We start from the raw sequence: 22,120 nt of genomic DNA, 5'->3' as shown, positions 1-22,120 counted from the left end.
TCTATAGAAAGAATATTCATGAAAATCCATGAAGAAAGAGCTGTCGCACGGCACGTTTTTGAGTTAAAACGAAATTGTCCCCTGCTACAGGTTCTCTCGGGGCATCCCAGTGTTTCCGAGAGCGGCCAATGTGGTAAATGATTCACTTTAAGTCTATAGAAAGATTATTCATGAAAATCCATGAAGAAAGAGCTGTCGCACGGCATGTTTTTGAGTAAAAACGCAATTGTCCCCTACTACAGGTTCCCCCCGGGGTATCCCATGATTCCGAGAGCGACCAATGTGGTCACTGATCCATTTGAAGTTTAATGAATGCCTATTCATGAAAAACCATGAAGAATGAGCTGTCGCACGGCATGTTTTTGAGTAAAACGCAATTGTCCCCTACTACAGGTTCCCCTCAGGGGTATCCCATGATTCCGAGAGCGGCCAATGTGGTCACTGATCCATTTGAAGTTTAATGAATGCCTATTCATGAAAAACCATGAAGAATGAGCTGTCACACGGCATGTTTTGGTGTAAAAATGCAATTGTCCTCTGTTTCAGGTTCCCCCGGAGGCATACCGGAGGTCCTAAGAGCGGCCAATGTGATCACTTATCCATTTAAAGTCTATCAAAAGCCTATTCATGAAAAAGCTTGCAGAAAAAGCTGTCGCACGGCATGTATTGGTGTAAAAACGCAATTGACCCCTCCTACAGGATCCCTCGGGGTTATCCCGTGATTCCAAGAGCGGCCAATGTGGTCAATGATTCATTTGAGTTTATGGAAAGCCTATTCTTGAAAAACCATGAAGAATGAGCTGTCGCACGGCATGTTTTGGTGTAAAAATGCAATTGTCCCCTGCTCCAGGTTCCCTGGGGGCATACTGGATGTTCTGAGAGTGGCCAATGTGGTCAATGATGCATTTAAAGTTTATCGAAAGTCTATTGACGAGAAACCATGAAGAAAGAGCTGTCGCACGGCATGTTTTGAGTGATTAAATGATCTGCCCGCATTCATAACCCTTCACCAGAACCGATTCCAGGGAAATGGCCATATCTCGGTTGATTATAGGCCGATTTTAGTTCTTGGCATATGATTCGCTTAAGAAATGGTTCTTCTTTTGTTGTATTTACTAAAAATATATATATTTAACCAGCATCATATATATAATTTCACCACAAATTTAGCAAGTTAGACAAGCCCTCCGGAAACCCGGAATATCTCCGGTATCCGGTGACCAGAATTATTTTCGTGGCTGCATCGTAAAACAATATTAGTTTTCCAGTCAAATGCTCTTGGAAGATTTAAAATCGGATCATATTTGACGAAGTAACAACACTCCAAAGTTGATCAAAAATTTTCCTATCCTAGTTATTTTGAGTAACCCCTGTATATCACAATCAGAATTGTGAAGTAAAAATTTGAACGAGTCTAGTTTAGGCACTAGACTACGGCAGTTCCACTGTAGCACAGTGATCATATCTTCAACCTCGTTCGACGAATTATCCATCGAAAGATATGATTGATGCAAGGAGGGGCCATGAAACAGTCAATTGCTTAAGATATGATTCTAATGTTGGAAGCAAGGCAGAAACTAAGCTTCTAAGAGGGTCTTGTATGTTGAACATATTTAATATGAATTCCACAATGTCCGAAAAACCTAGCAAACCGCGTTCGGACTTGGATTTCTTTTGAGAAGTTGGAGGAGCAGCTTTTTTGTTTTTCTTTTCTTTGTTGGGTAATGGCGGAAAATCCTTACTGCAGCCAGGAAGTGGAGCAGTAGGAGCCTTCGATTTATTTTTTTCATCCCATTACCCTGGGAATTTGGCAATCCTCTGGGAGTGACTTTAGTTTTCTTACGGCGCACTTTCGGGGAGGAGCATTTTCGTTTTGAGGATCCGTTCGTGTTGGTTCTGGCAGCACGGAGTGAGATTCTTTTGCTCAATCCAGAGCTGGTGCTAGCTGGCGCTCTTTTATGCCAGTTTTTCTAGCCCTTCTGGCAGCCGCAGCCGCTCGGCTGACTTGACATATACGTGATTTTCAATAGCCCACAAGCCACTACATATCAGTCTGCGTTAGAAATTTGTTCAACACAAGTGTTTCAGGCTTCAAAAAGGGAAAGTTGAAGTTCAATAAAAGTAGTTCGTTAAATAGTTTTCTTTAAATAATGTGTCGTGTGGTAATTTTATTGCCTTGAAGAAAGTCCTGAACTCCGTTTGGTGTTGTAGTTCCGTGCCGATTGCTGCCCACCGTTGAGCCCTTGGTGGGACGGGTAAAATACCTGAGGAAAAAACACAACGTAGGGGTAAGCGCGCCATCAGTTCGTTTTCAAAGGTGCGTGTACCACCGTAGAGTCACCCTCATCGGATGAGTCAGAGTCCGATTCTTCAGCTGACAAAATCGAAAATTGATTTTCATCTTGGACGGCTGATGCAGCCTTCACCATTTGTGCATATGACTGCTTGGAGCGTCCAGAGATTGAACGCTGCACTTTATCGGAGTGCTGCTTGTACATCGGGCACTCCTGCAAGGGGTGAGGATTCTCGCCACAATAAGCGCATTTTACTGATTCTTTGTGGCAAGAATCCTCTTTGTGGTTTTCACCACATTTGCCACAACGAGTTTTGTTGCAGCAATGGCTGGCTGAGTGTCCCAGCCTTTTGCAGTTGGTACAATTATATACCCTCTGTACAAACAACCGCACCGGAAAAAAAGCACCATCAACTTTGACAAAGTTTGGGAGAACTGAACCAGCGAAAGTCACCCGAAACGAGTCTGAATGCTGATAAACTTTCTTGCCATCTTGCAAAGATACTGAATGCAGTTGCCTAACATCCAGTATCTGTACCTGCTTTCGAGTTTTTGAAGCAACCCGATGCTCGTTTTAAGTCCTCGACACTCAGACTCGCGTCGGAGACCACACCTTCTATCTCCACATCTCGAGAAGGGATGTAGATGTTGTACTCAACACTAAACAGCTCATGTTCAGCAATTTTATTTGCCACATCATAAGTCGGTGCTTCTACACGCAGTTTATTGAATCTCTCCTTATGTACCAAGATTCCCGGATACTTCCGCAGCAAGTCTCTCGAAATGTCGAGAGTTTTCAAAGGTTTATTTTTAGGCCGAAAAAAGACAACCCATGGTCCTTTCGAAGACGGTTGGTAGTATCTAACTCGCGCAACGTAGGTATCCGAAGACGCCATGAGTGTTGCGCAAAAGCGGTGCACAACCGCTTAAAAAGGAAAGAAAAAAAAACCCTTCACCAATTAATATACTTAACTACTAGATGTTAATATTTTGTTGCCCAGTGTATGAACAACCAAGTAAAACAAAAACAAAATTATCAAAAAAAAAACTTTTCACTAGTTGCAAGAAGTTGCACCACTATAGCCCTCACAACCCTATCAGGAGAGAGGGCAAAGCCACGCGCAAAATTTTATAACAAAAGCGCGGCAATGGGCTAGAGAAGACTATTGTATAGTATACTTAACACCGGCCGGTGCCGGCTGTGTGAGCTGGTGCAGCCACTCGGTTTGCTGCTTTGTTGTTGTTGCTACTTCCTCTGCTGACTGCGGTTGCCTTGGGCACTGAACTTCGTCCACGGTAAAACGCGCGATATAAAAAAACCACTATGGAGGGAAAAAAAAACTCCACCGGCTACGAAACCAATACCCACAACGGAGACACGAACAAACTACGTCCGGCTACTTCAAGTTATCGGCGAGGAATGATCTCTCAAAAATGATCTCTCAAATCTTGAAATTTTGTTTATCGAGTATTGCTTAATTTTTGCTGAAAATGTCAGTTTGCGATTTTTTGCGCTTTGGGAGATATTAAAGTTCAAAAATTGTTGTTTTTTTCGGTTTTTCAACAATATCTTTAAAATTTGAAGCCTAAATCAGTATTTTTCTTCTCAAAAGTTATTTATTTAATGCATTTGCGTAAAAGAAATATATAAAATTATATGGTTGTAAGCAAAAAAACCGAAACTGAAAGAAAAAACCATATTTTCAACATTTTTTTTCTTTAACTCCATATAACTCGGAATCAGTAGGCTGTGGAAATTTTACGTCTTGAAAAGAGTTGTTTATTTTGTCAAGGCAAACAACTTTGCCGAAGACATCAAGTCTCCAAATCGTCAGAGAAAGAAGATAGATTGTGGCGCCATCTTTGCGGAAGAGTTTTGAACTATTTGTTTATGTCAATAGATGGTTCTTATTATGATGAGAAACTTTGCCGAAGACACCAAGTGACGGAAATTCGTCGTTTCGGAATTATTAATTTTGCTCCGCTAGATTGCATTTCTGGCCAAGTGTGCATTCACGGAGATAACAATGTTTAGTTCTGGATGATGAGCTGCATCATATATCTTCAACATAATGGTTGAAATCTTTTTCGAATGAATATTTTCTAAGACAATGAAGCATTAAATTAATATTTTCATGGATGGTACAAACACAAATATTGTGAGAACCTGAACTACCAAGTAATTTGCAATGCTTTGGTTTTAGTGCTGCAAATGAACTAACTTATTTGCTATTTTTACTAACTTCTTGAAATTTAATAAAAGCTTCTCGCAATGTACAAACTAAAAGTCGCTTTTGAATATGAATCTTCTTACCTTCCTTCTTCACTGAAACGTAATCGTTTAGTCATGGCTCTGCTTATCTGGTCGCTTTCGAAGAACTGCAATACCTCGTTTTTAATTTCGGGATCCAAACCGTGTCCTAACCTTTCGTTGGGGGTGGCCAATACTCCTTTCCTGTTTGCCAAGCATCGAGCTTGCAATACAATGTATTTATTTGTTTCAAACTCGTTCATTACCGTTTGCGTTGACCAAGATTTCGGCAAAATCGTCAGAATCCTTATTTGATTGTCTCTCGATGAACCTGGATCAGCAAATCTCTCCTTAAGGGGAAGCTCACCGCTTCGAAAAAAATAATTACGTTCTGATTTTTCTAAAAATATTGAAAAAAAAGTATCAAAAATCTAAAAAAAATCACATTTTTTCAAATTTTTTAAAGAAAATTCACGTGCAAAAACATGTTTTATAAGTCATTATGGCATAAAGTTGGACTCAAAAAACCACAAAACATCAAGTTTTCGGTTTTTCTGAGAGTCCAATTTTTTTTTCATTTTGGGATAAAAAAATTTTTTGCATGTAATTTTTGACAAAAATCTAAGGAAGAAACTGATTTTCTTGGATTTTTGATAATTTTTCCCAATATTTTTAGAAAAATAAAAACGTACCGAAAATATTTTTTTTATTTTTGGGCCGGTGAGCTTCCCCTTAAGTTGTCCGATCATCTCATTGTGTTCCGCAGCTTTCTATTTTAGTTGCTCCAGGTCATCTTCTTCCGCTTGAAAACCGAATATGCGTTTCTTAATGCTTAATATACTTTCTCCGGGGATAGTTAACATTCTGGAATTTTTTTTGTCGATATTGGCGATACGCCCTTGTTGAATAGCTCAATATTATGCGTCCTGGAAAATTGTTGCTCTCCACTATCCTGAGATGATGCTGTTGTTATTGACGTAGTGGATGGTATTTCTTCGAGGCCATGTCGAGATGTAGATGGCTGCGACTCTGCGATGTCCATGACTGACGGTTGCACTTCTAGTTCCAGATTTTCAGCACATGGTTCGATTCTATTTAACTTCAAGCGACACGTATCACAGATTGATAGAGATGTATCCAAATTAAATTTCCACTCTAGGAACTTATGTTTTTCAATCAAATTTTCGGATAATTTACGAAGCTTTGACGAACACCGTTTATTAGGAAACGGCTTGCAACACTCGACCTTCTTGAATTCCATATTCAAATTATACTTGTTCACTCATGCTTATATACAAACGTAGGTACCATTTGGATATTCAGGTATAAATATTGTTTTGGTATTGAAGCTACTCTAACAGAGAAGCTCTTTTTTTTCATGAAAAATACCATGGAAGACATTATAATGTACCTAAAATAATAAGATGGATAGGTACATCAATATTAACAACTTAAATAGGATGAAACTACGCTTGATAATGAAAATAATTGCAACTTAACTTGTGTTGGTTTCTATATTTAAAATAATAGTGTTTTCATTTCCCTTGTGAATTCTAAACGGGTTGTCTGATCGTTCAATCGTTAAAAGACAAATTGAAGGTAAATATATGTGTATCTGCTGATGGAGAATCACGATTAACTTATGAAAATGGCTTATTTTCTACAAAAAATTGATTTTGATGAAAGTTAATTTGAAATATCTCGAAAACGGTTATATTTAGGAAGTTTATCGATATGAGCACTATCGTTTGAAATGATTTTTATTATCATATACTAACATCAAACTGAACATTTTGCTGTAAATAAAGAAATTTTCAAAAATGCCTCAAAAGTTGCTCTTAGAAAAACTTCTTTTATTAAGTTTGTACATCCTAGATTTGTTTTCAAAACTTCTGCTTTCTATTCAAGTTTTTATATTTTATGTGTATATTTTTTTTATAAACCCTTATTTATTAATTTCCTACAACTCCTTCTTAGTAAATTTTTTCTACAACCAACTGTTTTCGAACTACATTTTTTTTAAAGTATGTGTGCAAAAACACATAGGCCCTTTTCAAAAATTACCCTTCCCTTTGGTTTGTTTTTTTCGTCGATCTTGTTTTCCGTGCTGAGCACCAATGCTACCGACGTGCCAGGAAGGCAGCTCCCACACCTGGACCCTACCTATCGACCCATCAACTCATGAACCGGGGACCAACGGCTTTACTTCCCATCCGAAGGAAGGCGTGATCAGAGATGTTATGCCTCAGAACATCCCGGCGGCGCCGACTGGGATTGAACCCAGGCCTGCTGGGGCGAGAGGTAATCACGCTTACCACTACACCACCGGCGCCGTTAAAAATTACCCTTGAGTCAAAAGGGTCTCCTCTACTGCGGAAAATACTTGGTCTACACTGAAAAAAGTTTTCACTTAGTTTCTATTAGGAACGCACATAGTATTTTTCCAAAAACAAAAACAATGATTTTTACCTGAATATCACATAGCTTTAGAAATTCTATATGAGAAATCATATAGATTTCATTGGACACATAACGTTCATGTGATTTAGTGGTGCAATTTCCAATTATGGGATCACATGAAAGTTATGTGAAATTCACATGGATATTTTCCACTGGTTATGTGATTTATTTTATGAGTGTATCATACTGAAAATATGGGCAAAGTATCATCCAAATCGAAGATGGTCGAGCACGATTTCAGATTTTTTCAGCTCATTCTGGATGGAATCCCTCTAACTGGTAATTTGATGTTGGGCACCTGGAGGTTCGAAACATGGGTTGCATTATCAGTAAGACGTGCATTTCCATGTTGGCTTTCAGATTTAGGTTGATTCAGTAGAAGTAGAGTACCTTTTGCACGGTAGTATACCCGTTCGAAGTTCGTACGCTCCTTTAAGTAGCCTTCCAATGCTTCATCAGATTCCTCCAGCGTTTCCAACTCGGCTTGTACAGAGTTAAACTCTGTCCACAGTTCGATTAAGTTTTCCAGCCGCACAGGTACTTCGCACTTGTCCTTCTCTGCTTGGTAGGTGGACACGAAAGATTTGATTGCAGCAAACGATGTCACAATGCTGCGCTTGCGGTTCTTCAAACCGCGAAGCTTTCGCTCAGCAGTCGACATTACGATGATTGATGGCGGGATCTACAATCGAAAGACCACGTAGACCGCGCAACACAGAGCAATATAATGGAATCCTAATTACCTGTGAACAGGCAGTTATCACAGGAGTGGAACTTCGGATCAGAAAGTGGCTCCACTTGTCATTTTCGAACACTAGCGCACCTAGCGGTAGAAGGCATCTTCTGCCTGCAGTTAAGATAGGCAGCATGCTGTGATAGTGTGAGTGCACATAGAAAGCCCGTGTGGAACGCTACCACAACACATCGCTTGTTGAGCAGAAAAACGAACACTTTTTGATTCACCGATTTGTTTGCACTTCCCCTTCTGTTCTGTGCAGTTATTCAACCTCCTCTCTCGGATTGACTACCGTGCGGGACCGAAATCTGTACACCTAAGCACGAGAGAATCATTAACGGTCAATACTAAATAATGCCATCACATTATGCTCTGTATCACATCTTTTTCCTATACATTTATCTTTATTTTACCATTATTTGCAAACACCAGGTCTTAAAACTACCTTTAATTATAAGAAAAAAGTATTTAAATTGCACATCTCTTGAATCAAAATCCGTACAGCGTTCTACGATTGAATCAAAATCCGTACAATTTTGAATCGAAATCCGTACATGCATGTAAATCGATCTAAATAAATGAAAAGAAAAAAAAAACATGTTGTTGTCTTGAATAAAGTATTTTTTAGAAGTTGCTTGGCTAGGAGTCCAAAACATATATACTCAAATACACTAGTTTACAGCATGTTTGAACTTTGTACGCTGATGGTCATTTCCCATGTAAAATCGTGCGCTGAATCCAAAAATGTAGTCCAAAAAAATCTCAGTAGGACAGATTTTGAGATATAGCTTAAAAATGAAATCTCACTTTAAAAAAAACGTGTTTACTAAAACCACAAATACCTCCGGCTGTAATGAAGTAATATTAATTATTTTAACGCCGAATTAAACGTGATACAATTTGATTTCGATCATTACAAAACTATTTTTCCGTGAGAGTAATGGTAGAACCACAATAAACATTTTTATTTACAATGCTTAAAAAATTAGCAGAATTTCAATTTTTCTAAAGAAAACTTTAAAAAAAAACAAACTATTAACTAATAACAATACCACTAATTTCACTGACAATTGATCTTCAATTGATCGAACGAAAAATTTCTTACCTCTAATTTAGCGTTAAAATAATTGATATTTATATTGTTGGTTCTGCGCACGATTTTACATAAGAATCATTCGTCAAAGGTTCAAGTTCATTTTTTTACTTTTATTTTTTTAACTAGTAATATCAGCGTTAGATTAATTGATGCTCCAATCGATTCAAAGGAAAGGTAACTGATTTCTTTTTATTTAAGAAGGTGATTGCTCTGGATTTTTATGCTAACTAATATCATGTTTAAGGATTCATTTCCTCCAAATTTTATTCTATACCAGTGCTTTGGGTTAAATAGTATTACTAGAGTTTACCTCCGATCACAACTTCGAGGTCTTTGAAATTTGACATGTGATAACGTGCAAGATGCGCCATACTTTGGAACTTGGGGGCACTCCAGCTCAACGCTACAAAACATTATTAACCGGGACTAAACTGGTGGTGTAGCTTGGACAATGTTGTCGAATCAATAATAGCAAACTGAAGAGAAGACTGCCGAAACATCTTTAATACACCGATAATGGAAACGCTCCACCAACCCACTGGCATCAAGCGATAGAATAAGCGGTTCCTAAGATGGTAGCCCTATAATGGCGGCTAAGTGAAAACAAAAAAATTACAACGATCTTCGAAACCAACAAAAAAAGACAATGAATTAACATCAAAGATTAGTTTTTCGTTTTGTGCATGAAAAATAAAATAAACGTAAGTGAAAAACGCAGTAGGCTCTGCCCGCGAACAGTTGGTTTTGTTTTCGCTGGCGCTGATTTCATCTGTTTTTCGCATTTTTTTTTAATTGTATCAAATCAAACAAATATTAGTTTTTTCGTGTGGATAAGTGTAAATTAAGATCTATCACGTCTTAAGAAGTTTTTTTTAGTGATATTGTAATTAACGTGAACAATCTGGAACAAGAATTTGTTTCGAATAGCTGTGTGTCGCGTCGGTCGGTTTTTCATTTCGCTTGTTTTTGGTGCTTTGCCTCCCTCCCAAGAAGAGTTTCACTTGGTTTTTTTTTTTTTTTCTTGGTGCTGGCGTTCTGCCTTCCGGAAGATGCACGCGAATGAGGTGTCAAGCAAAAATTCGGTGCAAATGGAAAACTTCAAATGTGATTCAAAATGTCGTGTTGGGTTGTAAAAACCACGCGGAAGATTTTTTCGATTACCGCGAGTGAACAAACCGGTCCTTTTTCGGAGGCAGAATTTGGTGAGATCCATCTGATTTATAATCAATCATAAATGCATATTTCCATATATTACTAAATACGCGCCAGATTTCGAAACATCACATTTCGAAATCTGGAAGTGTGTTTGCAGTACCATTATTCATATGATAACGGTAGTGTTTACACGCGGGGCTTATTGTATGTGAAAGTAACCTCGGAATGGACGTGAATTACCAGGCATTCTGAAATGGGTTGCTGGATCTGCAGTAGAGCTATCGCTTTCTAACTCCCGGACTAAACTTGCTTTAAATTATTACATCAAGGATTGTTGTAAGCAAATTTCTTCCATAATACCACTGCCGGCCAGTGGGGGTTAGATTGAATACACATACACACACACATACACATCACATGAACTTAAGAGGTAGTACAATTATTTTCACTCCCGCGAGTTTTCCTCTCAATCAATAGAAGAAAAAAAAAGATAAAACACAACATATTTCCTTCCTTTTAATTAGCTACGGGTGTGACAACGATGGCGAGTTCACTATGTTATATTTTCATTTTATTTCAGCAACCTTATCTTTCAGCAGATGATCCGGACAGCAATTTCAACATTAATAAAAAAAACTACATATGCCAGCAACACTGACTGGGTGTATCCTATGGCTTACCTTCCCTACTAACATAATTCCTAAATTCCCGAGACATTTATGAGGGGTCGTAGAGTTCTCTGCATCTCTCTTAAGTAAATGTTGGACTAACATACCTTTCCTATCCCTACCAGTTGTAAGGACGTGGCCAGGACAATCCTTAACTGTTGGAGCGGGATATGTCTTTATCTGGGAGATAGTAATTACTTCCTACTTACTATCTGTCCAGTAATAGATATCCGTCTTGCTCTTAATAGTTTTGAATTCGTACCACCTACGATATTGTGCAACTTGTTCGATGCTAATGCTAAAAAAATAAAATAAACGTAAGTTAACTACTAAAACTTAATTTAATTTAAAACGTCAAGAGAGTAATAATCATAAAAATACAGATCTTTCATTGCTTCTTTTCCGCAGCTTTCTTCTGCTTCTTCTCCATTGTTGCCATTGCCTTTTCAAGTTATAATGCTTTCTTGCTTCCAGCTTTCTTTCCTCTTCTTCCTCTTCTTCCTCCTCTTCCTCTCTCGCTCAACCTTTTTCTTTTGTCGTTCCTCAATCCTTTGTTTCTTTGCGTTCTCTTTATCAATTTTCTCCCGTTCACTTTCATGTATATTTCCGGCCATTCCTCGCTGGTGGCTACTGTTGGGAATGCTCTCTTGCCCATTTCTGTCTGCTCTCTGTAATTTGTATATGCGTCTTGGTGATATCTTGTAGGGGAGCTGCGCTGTTTTCTTTTTGGGCTGGTTCTTGACGCTCTTCATTAAAAGATATTAATAATATAACATTTACAATACAAATAAAATAAGAGAGTAGCGCTTCAATACGGCATCTCTTATGGTGGTGAATAGAACGGCAAAATCCCTGGATGCTTCTCGGTAAGATTTCCCCGCACGCATCATTGCCACAGTCTTCTCCAAATCCTCCAGCTTGTATTTAGCTTCCATGATCTGCTGAAAAACATTGGATAAAGTGGAGTCGTCATTGTTAATGCACAAGTGTACGGATTTAGAATCAGCTGTTATATATGGATCGAAATCCGTACAGTACTAATTTTGATAAATAAATACCATATGAATGATCCATTGCTTAGAATTGAGATATAAAACGATAAACACTTACCTTTCCGATCGACCTTCAGGAAACTACTTGCAAAAAATCACTTAAATACGCTTAACAACTGGAAGTGATTTCTGACGTAAACATCAAGCTAATGCATGAATGAACATGAATATGTATTCATGTATAATATTTACATTGTTATGATGCATATAAATAAACAAATTCAAGGGTGTACGGATTTCGGTGCTGTACGGATTTTGGTCCCGCACGGTAGTTGTAATCCGAGCTGATGGAATCAATCATCAAAAATCACCATCTAGCAGGGTAATCAAGCTTCTTCGATGGCAAGTAACAGGGTTATTGATCGGTCTCGGGATCATCGACCAACAACTATGGGATGTCGTACACTTTCCGCAGCTCACGTATTGTTCAAATGATGCTTGTGCGAGTTGATGAGGCAGGACGATATTGCAGCAAATCGTTCCGAAAATGCACAAACAAAAAACAACCCGGTAGAACAACTCTCACAATGTTAGCAAAATGAAATTGCATTGAAAATGCCTTGTAATTGTATCAAATTACAGCTGACAATGGCGCAACCGCCATACATCCGTTGCGTGATAGCACGTAGCGTTCTGGTCTGGGCGGATCCTATCGACACCCGATTCGGCTCGAAGGACCAATGTTTTGTTGAAGGAAGCAGTGTGGGGTGTTTTCCGGATCATACACTAATTTTCACACCAACATAAACACAAAACCGTTTATTATTACTAACATTTTAACTTAATAACTTTATTCAACTACCCTTTTTCATTCAATTCCTCTCGTGTTTACCTCCAAGACTTTTATAGTTCCTCTGTAAATTTTGATCCGACCATGTTGCAAGAAATCCGTCGATGGTTGTTCCCTTAATTTTTGCAAACAAGTACCACCATGTTAGTAACAATAAGAGTTTTTTCACAGATGGGTCACCTATAAACGCTTCCACTGGTTTTGGAGTATTCAACGAATTTCATAGCGCCTCATATCAACTGCAAAAACCCTGTTCCGTATACGTTGCGCAATTAGCAGCCATATTCTACGCAGTAGAGTAAAGTGCCTCACTACCATCTGATCACTATTTTATTTTTACAGATAGCCTTAGCTCATTGGAGGCTATTCGATCAATGAGGCCGATGAAGCACTCCTCGTATTTCCTGACCGAAATCCGAGCTAAATTGAGTACTTTATCTAACTGCTCCTATACCATCACCTTAGTTTGGGTCCCATCTCATTGCTCAATTCCGGGTAATGAGAAAGCGGACTCGCTAGCTAAGGTGGGCGCTATGGAAGGCGATATTTTTGATCGACACATCGCCTTTGCGGAATTTTTCTCAATTACCCGTTAGCACGTCCTTATCAACTGGCAACAAAAATGGAATGAGAGTGATTTGGGAAGATGGTTACATTCTATTCTCCCACAGGCAGGGTGCCTTCCATTCATTTTGACTAAAAAAATGTTTTAGGAAATTATGGAATAGTACGATATTATGATGGTATTTTGTATGTGTAAGGAACAAGACAAATTTTTAAAGTTTGTGTTTGACACATAAAACCTGTAAATTTAGCTTTGACAGAGCCACAATGAGCGATTTTCTGATCGCCTCTTCGCGAAGAGTGAAGAGTGAAGAGTGGGTGAGATAAATGACAAAATCGCTTATTGCGACTCTCATGCAGCAACATTGGCTGGTATTATGTGTTAAACACAAACTCCACAATCTTTTCTTGTTGCTTACACAAACAAAATATTATTATAATATCTTACTATTCCATAATTTTATAAAACATTTTTTTAGCCAAAATGAATGGAAGGAACCCTGCCCACAGGTATCGAACAAGCCATGGTCCAAAGGATTAGACATGAGCCGTGACTTTATACGTGTCATATCCAGGCGCATGTCCAATCACTACTCGTTAGACTCGCATTTCTTCCGAATCGGGCTCGCAGGCAGCAATTTGTGCGCTTGTGGTAGTGGCTATCACGATATCGACCACGTGCTTTGGTCATGCACCCTCTATTGTGTTGCTATATCCGAGTTATCCGCATCCCTCAGGGCCCGAGGAAAACAACCTATGCGGCCCGTTAGAGAAATCTTGGCGAGCAAGATCTCGACTGTTGCAATTAAATTTATGTGTTTTTAAAACGGATAGATCTGAGGATTTAATAGTTAGTGTCATCTTGTGTTCCTCCAAGTTGTTAGCTGCCCATCGGGGTACCCCCATGTTTGTCTTTTTCATCAGTTGGTCGTTTAGTTCGAGGTCAAGAGCACATTGCTCTCCAAACCTTGTGTTCTCAATCCCTACCCTGCCATCCATTTGTTACAATTTGTTACCCCTAACCTCGAGATAGCCGCGAGTAATCGGCCCCCGCTTTACTAACGTTAGTTTTAAGTAATTTTGTAATCGAAACAATGAATATCGGCTCCGCAAAGCTACGGCAAATGAGCCTGGAAAAATAAACGCATTATAAAAAAAAACTTTATTCATCTTAATTACTACATTGACGAACATAAACAAATTAAATTAAACACGCGACGGACGTGCTATTGCCTAGTGTATGGCTCGAGGTGCACTGAAATGTATTCGATATACATACAATCGATCGTTTCGGTCCATTTGATCGTCACATATTACGGTAGGTAGTGGTGGAGATGCTGCGGTTCGGCTGTTGAACAGTGATCAACGGTGAGTGACCAGTGGGGAGTCCGTTGATGATCGACATTCAGATGGCGAGGTGGTCACTTCGGTATCGAACATAGGGAAAACGCTTTTTGCAGGCAATTGGTGATAATTTTGATCACCATTGCAACAGTTGGACCTTTTTTTCCTTGATTTTGTTTTCCGTCGATCTTGTTTTCCATTGGTGCTGAGCACCAATGCTACTGACGCCAAGGAGGCAGCTCCCACACAGCTGCTACCGACCCATCAACTCATTAACCGGGGACCAACGGCTTTACTTCCCTTTTTGATATGTTATGCCTTAGAACAACCCGGCGGCTTCGACTTGGATTAAACCCAAGCCTGCTGGGGTGAGAGGTAATCACACTACACCACCAGCGCCGCTAGTTGGATATTTGTGTAATTGAATTGAAAATTAACAAAGTGTTCATTTTAGCAGATTCGTAGAAAAATTTCCAATCGATTGGCTTGGTTAGATTTAAAATCCATCCGCTATTGACAGAGTTATAAAAGGGTCAACAACCACTTTTCGTAACGCGGTCGATTTTGGTTTTTGGAAATTGCACCCCCAATATGTTACCGAAAGACGTAATCTTACGTAAAAAAAAAACACATTTAACAAGCTTCACAATTCACTTGCAGGCAAGCATAATGTTCCAGTTACCACGTAAACCAAAAACAACTCATTTGAACTATTTTGTAAAACTAATTGTCTATTACTATTTCGTTTCATTTTTTAGACTTTGTTCGTGACTATGCCGCATACTGTCACTGGAATGGATAACGGAAGTTGTAAAAATATGGTTTCCAACCTACCACTATTGTTTGCTGGTGGGTACCCAACGTCACTGGAAAGAATAACGGAAGCTCAGTTAGAAAAATTCATTCCTTTTATGGTGCAGTGCTCTCTAGGATATATACATATTCCTACTTTAGAAGAATACAGTGAACCTGAATGGTGGCCAGGAGATCTTGAATTCATCATACCTTTCTGTCGTCCAAAAGCATTTAGAGGGGTAAGTCATTTTATTTTACGAATTATATTAGATACTATAAAAAGTGTATTCAAATTCAAGAAAATTCTTAAAAGACAAACGTTAATTTGATGCTTCGCTCTGAAAAAGCTTCTGTACACACTTGCATTTTCACTATCGTAAATTTTAACTATCAATTGACTCATTCGTTTTGATATTAACTAGGTACTAGCATTTTCTGTTCAGCAAGTTTCTGATCTATATTGTGGAAAAGGAACTACAGACTTAAGTAGTGAACCCATAAATATAGACGCGATTTGGCTAATTCAGTGGCGTCGCTCTAACCTCAATCTACCTGTTCAACAACTCTCAAAACGTAAACAAACAAAACAATATTGGTTCCAATGGATACAAATCAGTGAAACCCTATGCCATTTGAAACTGATTTGAATGTTAACATGACCCTAAATAACGTTTTCAAAGTTATTGAACAGTTAAAAAATGAGGTTACGCGACGCCACTGGGCTAATTTTTACCCTTGTGCAAAGCTGCAACGGACAATTTTTAACGCGGTTCACTTAAATTTGTTATTTTTCATTAATCTTATGAAGGAAACATGAAGGAGACAATTAACCACTTCATTCGAGCAATTAAAATGACGTTTACTACCACTCGAACTTTGAAATAAAACATATTTTTGAGATTTTTTCTTCTAGAACCTCGCGAAAAGTAGACAACATTTGTGCGTTTCATGAAAAAATAGAAATTAGTTGGTCCAGTTTTGTGAAATCGCTGGTAGAAAGTCACGCCAAAACTGCTTCACAAAGTGGTCAATTATTTATTAACAACAATATCAGACTTAGGGTGAACATTTAGTTGCTAGAGACAAGCTACCTAAATTAGTAGGCTCGGATCAAGCGTGGTGAATTAATCAGCCAAATAAACCATTACCGGTAATGAAGTCACCATGCTTGAGCTGGGTAAATTTTATTGGCAAAAGAAATTGTCGTTTGATTCGTATTGTCTGCAATATTGCCCTCGCTCATTTTCAACTTCTAATATAAATATTTTCACACTGTCGTACTCTAAAGGAGCTATCGATTATGTTCTTTCATTCCTGGTAGTGCAACAACTAGACCATATGAGCACAGCGTAAAGCATGGCCGGTCTTAACCGTTGTTTAAATATTAGAAGTTTGTTCTTCCTGTTTATAAAATGATACAAACATTTTATATAAGGTAAATGTCGGCTGAGGCTCCCGTTGACTGTTTTCGGCAACCAAAATTTAAAATGTAATTTCACTGTGTTTTCTCACCAAAACACTTCGCTTAATGTTTGCTAACGATTCCTTAGTCTTTCAGCTTCAATCTGATTATATGTTTACGACTCTGGAAAACGCATTTTCAGATTTTTTTTTGTAATGAACATACGCACTACAAAATGCGGTCGATTTTGAGTTGCCGATAATAGAACAGCAAATCAAATGGAAAGGTTCCCAAACAAAAAGAGATTGCCGACAATAGCCACACTGGATAGAGCAGCAAGCAGCAAATAAATGTAAACAGACAAACATGGCAAAAGTGTGCGTGGTGCTGAGAAAATGCTAATTGCAGCATGGACGCTCTTTTACTGACGAGAATACATAAATTCCCCTATTTGTTACATTTGGCTTGGATACCGTCATTGTGATATTTGAAAGTTAATTTTTGGTCAAGCACTAGTCCAAGATATTTCAGAGTGGTGCGCTCAGAAGTAGTGCTGTGACGATATCGATAATTCCGATATTATCGATAAATATCGGGCCTAAATTATCGATACGATAACCGATATTTAAAAATCCAATATAAACGATAATCAAAATTCGATATCGGTCAGATGTTCTATTCATCGACATAGTTCTATCATTGATGGTTCTATCTCCAGTTGAAGGATCTGGAAGAATTTGTTCGCGACGAGCCAATGAGAAAGATCTCTATCGCTAATTTGGTATGGAGTAATCACGAGGGAATGGTTCAACGCAATATTAACTTAAGTGGACGGCTCACCTCGTACAGAAATTGATATGTATACAATAGGTACGCGAGGAGTGGTGTCGAACTAATGAGATGTGCTATTTCTAGGTACTTATCATACTTAGGATAAGTAAGAAGAGTACGTTTCCACGTTTGTTCCCGGTGGCTCTGAAACATCTGTCAAATATTACAACCTCGGTCCCTTGGGAGCGTTTATTTTCGAAACACGGCGTATTTGAGCGATGTAGGTAGCCTCGAAGAGTGGACAGAATATGTTTGTTAGTGTAATGTCGATTGTTTTTGATTTTCCAAATGCATTATGATGTTGGAAGAGAATTAAATATGTTTAATGTATTTTCCATTGAAAATTGGATATCGGACCCGATATCGATACTCATAATCCGATATCGAAATGATATCGATATTTTCAGAGACCGATATCGATATAATCGATAAATACGTCCTCGTCACAGCACTACTCAGAAGGCGGTGCTGGCGAACGTTTGGTTTTGCTTTCGTTGTCCGCAGATGTTGTGTGTCTTCCTATAGTGGTTTTCATTTACCAAAGCAGTTTTCACGTTTTCGCTGGTGTTAATTGTTTAATTGAAAGGTGCCAATTATCTAATACAGAATATTTTAAATAATTGTGAAAATTCGGTGCAAAGTTTGGTCCCTACCGTAGGCCATTTTCAAGCACCTTGAATATACTTTTCATTCATTTTTTAATCACGTCGTAAACGTTTATATAAAGGCACTGACATCAGGTGTGATACCAGCGGGTTTTGCCGCAATTCACTTTTAAATTGGACGATACTAATGTATCATGTAAATTTTATCTCTATTCGAAACATTTTAGGGAAAACGACTAAAAAGCGCACTTTTCAATTGCGTGACGTACTTTAAATGTTTTTATTCAATAATTATCATTGAATGAATAACCCTCCCCATGGACATGGAGGTTGACGGTACTGAAGCAAAGGGTTATGTTTAATTTCTTTATATTTGCAACGATGATGATTTCCCATAGTGACACATATCACCTTCTTAATGCTTCAGTATACACTGGAGTCGCTTTTTACGCGGGTGATACGTCCCGCGTAAAAAAAAACGCGTAAATTCCGGAATCCGCGTAAAAAAAAACCGCGTAAATTCCGAAATCCGCGTAAAAAAAAACCGCGTAAAAAAAGACCGTGTAAGAAAAAACCGCGTAAAAAGCGATATACCGCGTAAATTCTGAAATCCGCGTAAAAAAAAAACCAAAATCCGCGTAAAAAAAAACCGCGTAAATTCCGGAATCCGCGTAAAAAAAAACCGCGTAAATTCCGAAATCCGCGTAAAAAAAAACCGCGTAAAAAAAAACCGTGTAAAAAAAAACCGCGTAAAAAGCGACTCCAGTGTACCTCAAACGATTAATTCTTGGTTGTTAATAGAACTTCCTTGATGCAATCGGCTGCTTCATGCAGACTGAGCAATTCTGATTATAGTATCAGATTTGTTCTGTATACAGAGGAACTGGGAGGGCTTATTAGAAACTTCTCACCAATAAAGTAATGACCTTCTAGTAAATTTTGCATATCATTTTATTAATATTTTATTTTATTTAAGCATATTATTTTTGTTACAGTCAATTAGCATTAGCATACATCACAAGAGATTTAATATTACTTGCTCGGTTTTGCGTAAAATAATCAATATGTATTTTGCTTGTAATTACCTTTGATTTTTTTTTTTTGTGATTTCAAAATTTTCCTAGTTTGGTTAGAAGTTTCGAAGCTAACACATGTCCACAGGCCTAATAGAAAGATAGACAGACAAAGCGTATCATGAAGAATACTTGCATGCAGGATTGCTTCCACTCACTTTCTATAGATGAGTGATTTTCGGAGTTTTGAATTCGTTAGATGTTGTAATGGGGGTTTGTGTTGTTGGATGCGGGAGGAGATTGGAGGGCGGGTGTTTGACGCATAGAGCTTGTCAATTTCGCTTTCAGAGTGTCGCAGTCGGCGGTTTTATGATTCGTGAGCGCTCGCGATTCGTAGAATCGTTGATTGTGACTGCCAGTGGATTTGGCGGGTTTTGTGTATCGGACGCTTGCTTTTTGGCCTTTTCTTGTGTCTAACATGTGCAGAGTATGTACTCATAGTACAAACTCATGAATCTTGTTTGAGGATTTCGGTCGAGCAGCTTCTCAAAATGTTCTATTACCAATCGGTTCTTTACTTCACAACGGATAAGGAACCGGAAGGACAGTTCGCGAGTACTTCGAGGCTCATCGTATGCGTCAAGAGCATACAGCCAAGCGTGATTCGGAGGCAACGGTTTTGAACCCGTTGCAGCTTCAGGATATGTGTTTTTGCCGTGGATTGAAAACAGAAACTATCGTACTTTAAAACAGAGAGAATGGTTGTTCGGTACAACCAGATCAGATCTTCCGGGTGGGCTCCCCACCATGTTCCAGTAATTGTACGAAGAAAATTAATTCTTTGCTGGCATTTTTGTTTCAGATACGCAATATGTTTTCCCCATGTGCAGTTGGAATCGAACCAGACACCTAAATACTTGAAAGATATACTTTGAGTGATTGTTCTACCCTTTAGTTGAAGCTGTAACTGTGCAGGATGATGCTTCCTAGAAAAAACAACCAACTCAGTTTTCTTCGGAGAGAATTCGATACCCAGCTTCATAGCCCAAGTAGACAAATTGTCTAAGGTACCTTGCAATGGTCCTTGCAGGTCCGGTGCACTTGGTCCTATAACGGACACAACCCTGTCATCTGCAAGCTGCCTTAGCGAGCAATTTTCATCAAGACAACCATCAATGTCTTTTACATAAAAATTATAAAGGAGGGGGCCGGGGGGAGCTCATATATTTCTCAGACAACAAGTTGCTCAAATAGTTGTTCATAATTGGTGAAAGCCCACTATCGTGGAGTTTATCCGAAAGGACATCGATACAAGCAGAATCAAAAGCCCCCTTAATGTCCAAGAAAACTGAACCCATTTGCTGTTTTTGCGCATAGGCCAGTTGAATTTCAGTTGAAAGCAACGCAAGACAGTCGCTCGTTCCTTTGCCTCTCCGAAATTCAAATTGCGTATCTGAAAGTAAACCATTCTACTCGACCCATTTGTCTAGACGAAAAAGAATCATTTTCTCCAACAATTTCCGTATACAGGACAGCATCGCGATGGGACGGTACGAGTTATAATCCGACGCGGGTTTACCGGGTTTTCGAATGACGATAACTCTTACTTGCCTCCAGTCATCCGGAACAATGTTGTGCTCCAGAAATTGATTGAATAAGTTCAACAAGCGTCCCTTCGCGACGTCTGGGAGATTTTTGAGCAAGTTAAACTTGATTCTATCCATTCCTGGAGCTGAGTTGTTACATGAGAGGAGAGCAAGTGAGAATTCCACCATCGAAAACGGGGAATCTATTTCGTTACTACCCGACGGACGATCACGAACGTGAGAAAAATATGCGTGGAAGCATCGGGAATGCGCTCCCGGGTGAAGTGATTTGGTGAGTACGTTCCAGTTGAAGATTGTTGACAAGTGTATTTGTGGTGATGCAAATTATGGTTTAGATGACGCATGGCTTCAAACATTTTGTGTATCCAAATAAAACATATTACATACTAAATACGCACAGGGCATCGTCTGCTGACCATTGCCGCGGGTATATCGTGGGAGTCCCAGGTACCCGAATCAAGCTTTAGTTGGCGGCGGTGGCTCTTCTTGACCTTCTACCCCCTGATTAGTTAGTGTGAATAAGGGCGTCTATGTGATGTTTTGCTGTATCTGTTGTGGACATTTAGTGTACCCTGTTCCCTTAACTTGTTGAGGACACCCTGTCTTGCCTCAAAAGTTACCCTTTTTGAAGTACTAGTCTTCGCAACATAAAGGGCACCATAACGGAGCATGAGATTTGATCAAATTATTCGCAGTTCTTCTTGTCCAACGCCCCCGGCTGGGTGAGGGATAGAGGATGACACACACACACACACACACACACACACACACACACACACACACACACACACACACACACACACACACACACACACACACACACACACACACACACACACACACACACACACACACACACACACACACACACACACACACACACACATACACACACACATACACACACACATACACACACACATACACACACACATACACACACACACACACACGACGGGAGGCTTCAAATGCCTAGCATACAAAAAGGCGATGGCAGGCCAACAGTAATGGAAGTAACCCAAATAAACCTCAATCATTGCGACATTGCTCAGCAACTGTTGTGCCAGTCGACAACAGAAACAAAGTGCGACGTTGCAATCATTGCGGAACCGTATCGAGTCCCTCCCGATAACGGTAACTGGGTTGCGGATAGAGCTGGGATGGCAGCTATACAAGTTATGGGCAGATACCCCATTCAAGAAGTGGTTGCGAGCTCATACGAAGGCTTCGTCATCGCCAAAATCAACGGAATCTTCATGTGTAGTTGTTACGCACCCCCCAGATGGACGATTGAGAAGTTCTACGAGATGCTTGATGGACTTACCGAAGAGCTGGTCGGACGACGACCGGTAGTCATCGGAGGAGACTTCAATGCTTGGGCAGTGGAGTGGGGAAGCAGGTGTTCCAATGCAAGAGGGCACAGTCTGCTGGAAGCTCTGGCAAAACTGGAAGTTATGC

The 22,120-nt window shown here is 39.2% G+C and overlaps 1 protein-coding gene across 1 annotated transcript in view; it reads left to right on the top strand.

The window, feature by feature from the left end:
- Nucleotides 1-15,171: 15,171 nt before the first annotated feature.
- ova (ovaries absent) overlaps nucleotides 15,172-22,120 on the top strand; it is an 86,304-nt gene continuing 79,355 nt past the window's right edge. Inside the window, exon 1 of the mRNA XM_065237926.1 lies at nucleotides 15,172-15,443. Coding sequence (XP_065093998.1) covers nucleotides 15,183-15,443 — 261 coding nt within the window. The 5' untranslated portion in view covers nucleotides 15,172-15,182. The remainder of the gene's footprint in view (nucleotides 15,444-22,120) is intronic.

Source organism: Ochlerotatus camptorhynchus, unplaced genomic scaffold (assembly GCF_037179485.1).
Source record: "Ochlerotatus camptorhynchus isolate MF236.1 unplaced genomic scaffold, CSIRO-AGI_Acam_v1.1 ptg000661l, whole genome shotgun sequence".
Taxonomy (NCBI): Eukaryota; Metazoa; Arthropoda; class Insecta; order Diptera; family Culicidae; genus Ochlerotatus; species Ochlerotatus camptorhynchus.
The sequence above is the reverse complement of the archived record's forward strand: the minus strand, read 5'-3'. Positions and strand labels throughout refer to the sequence as shown.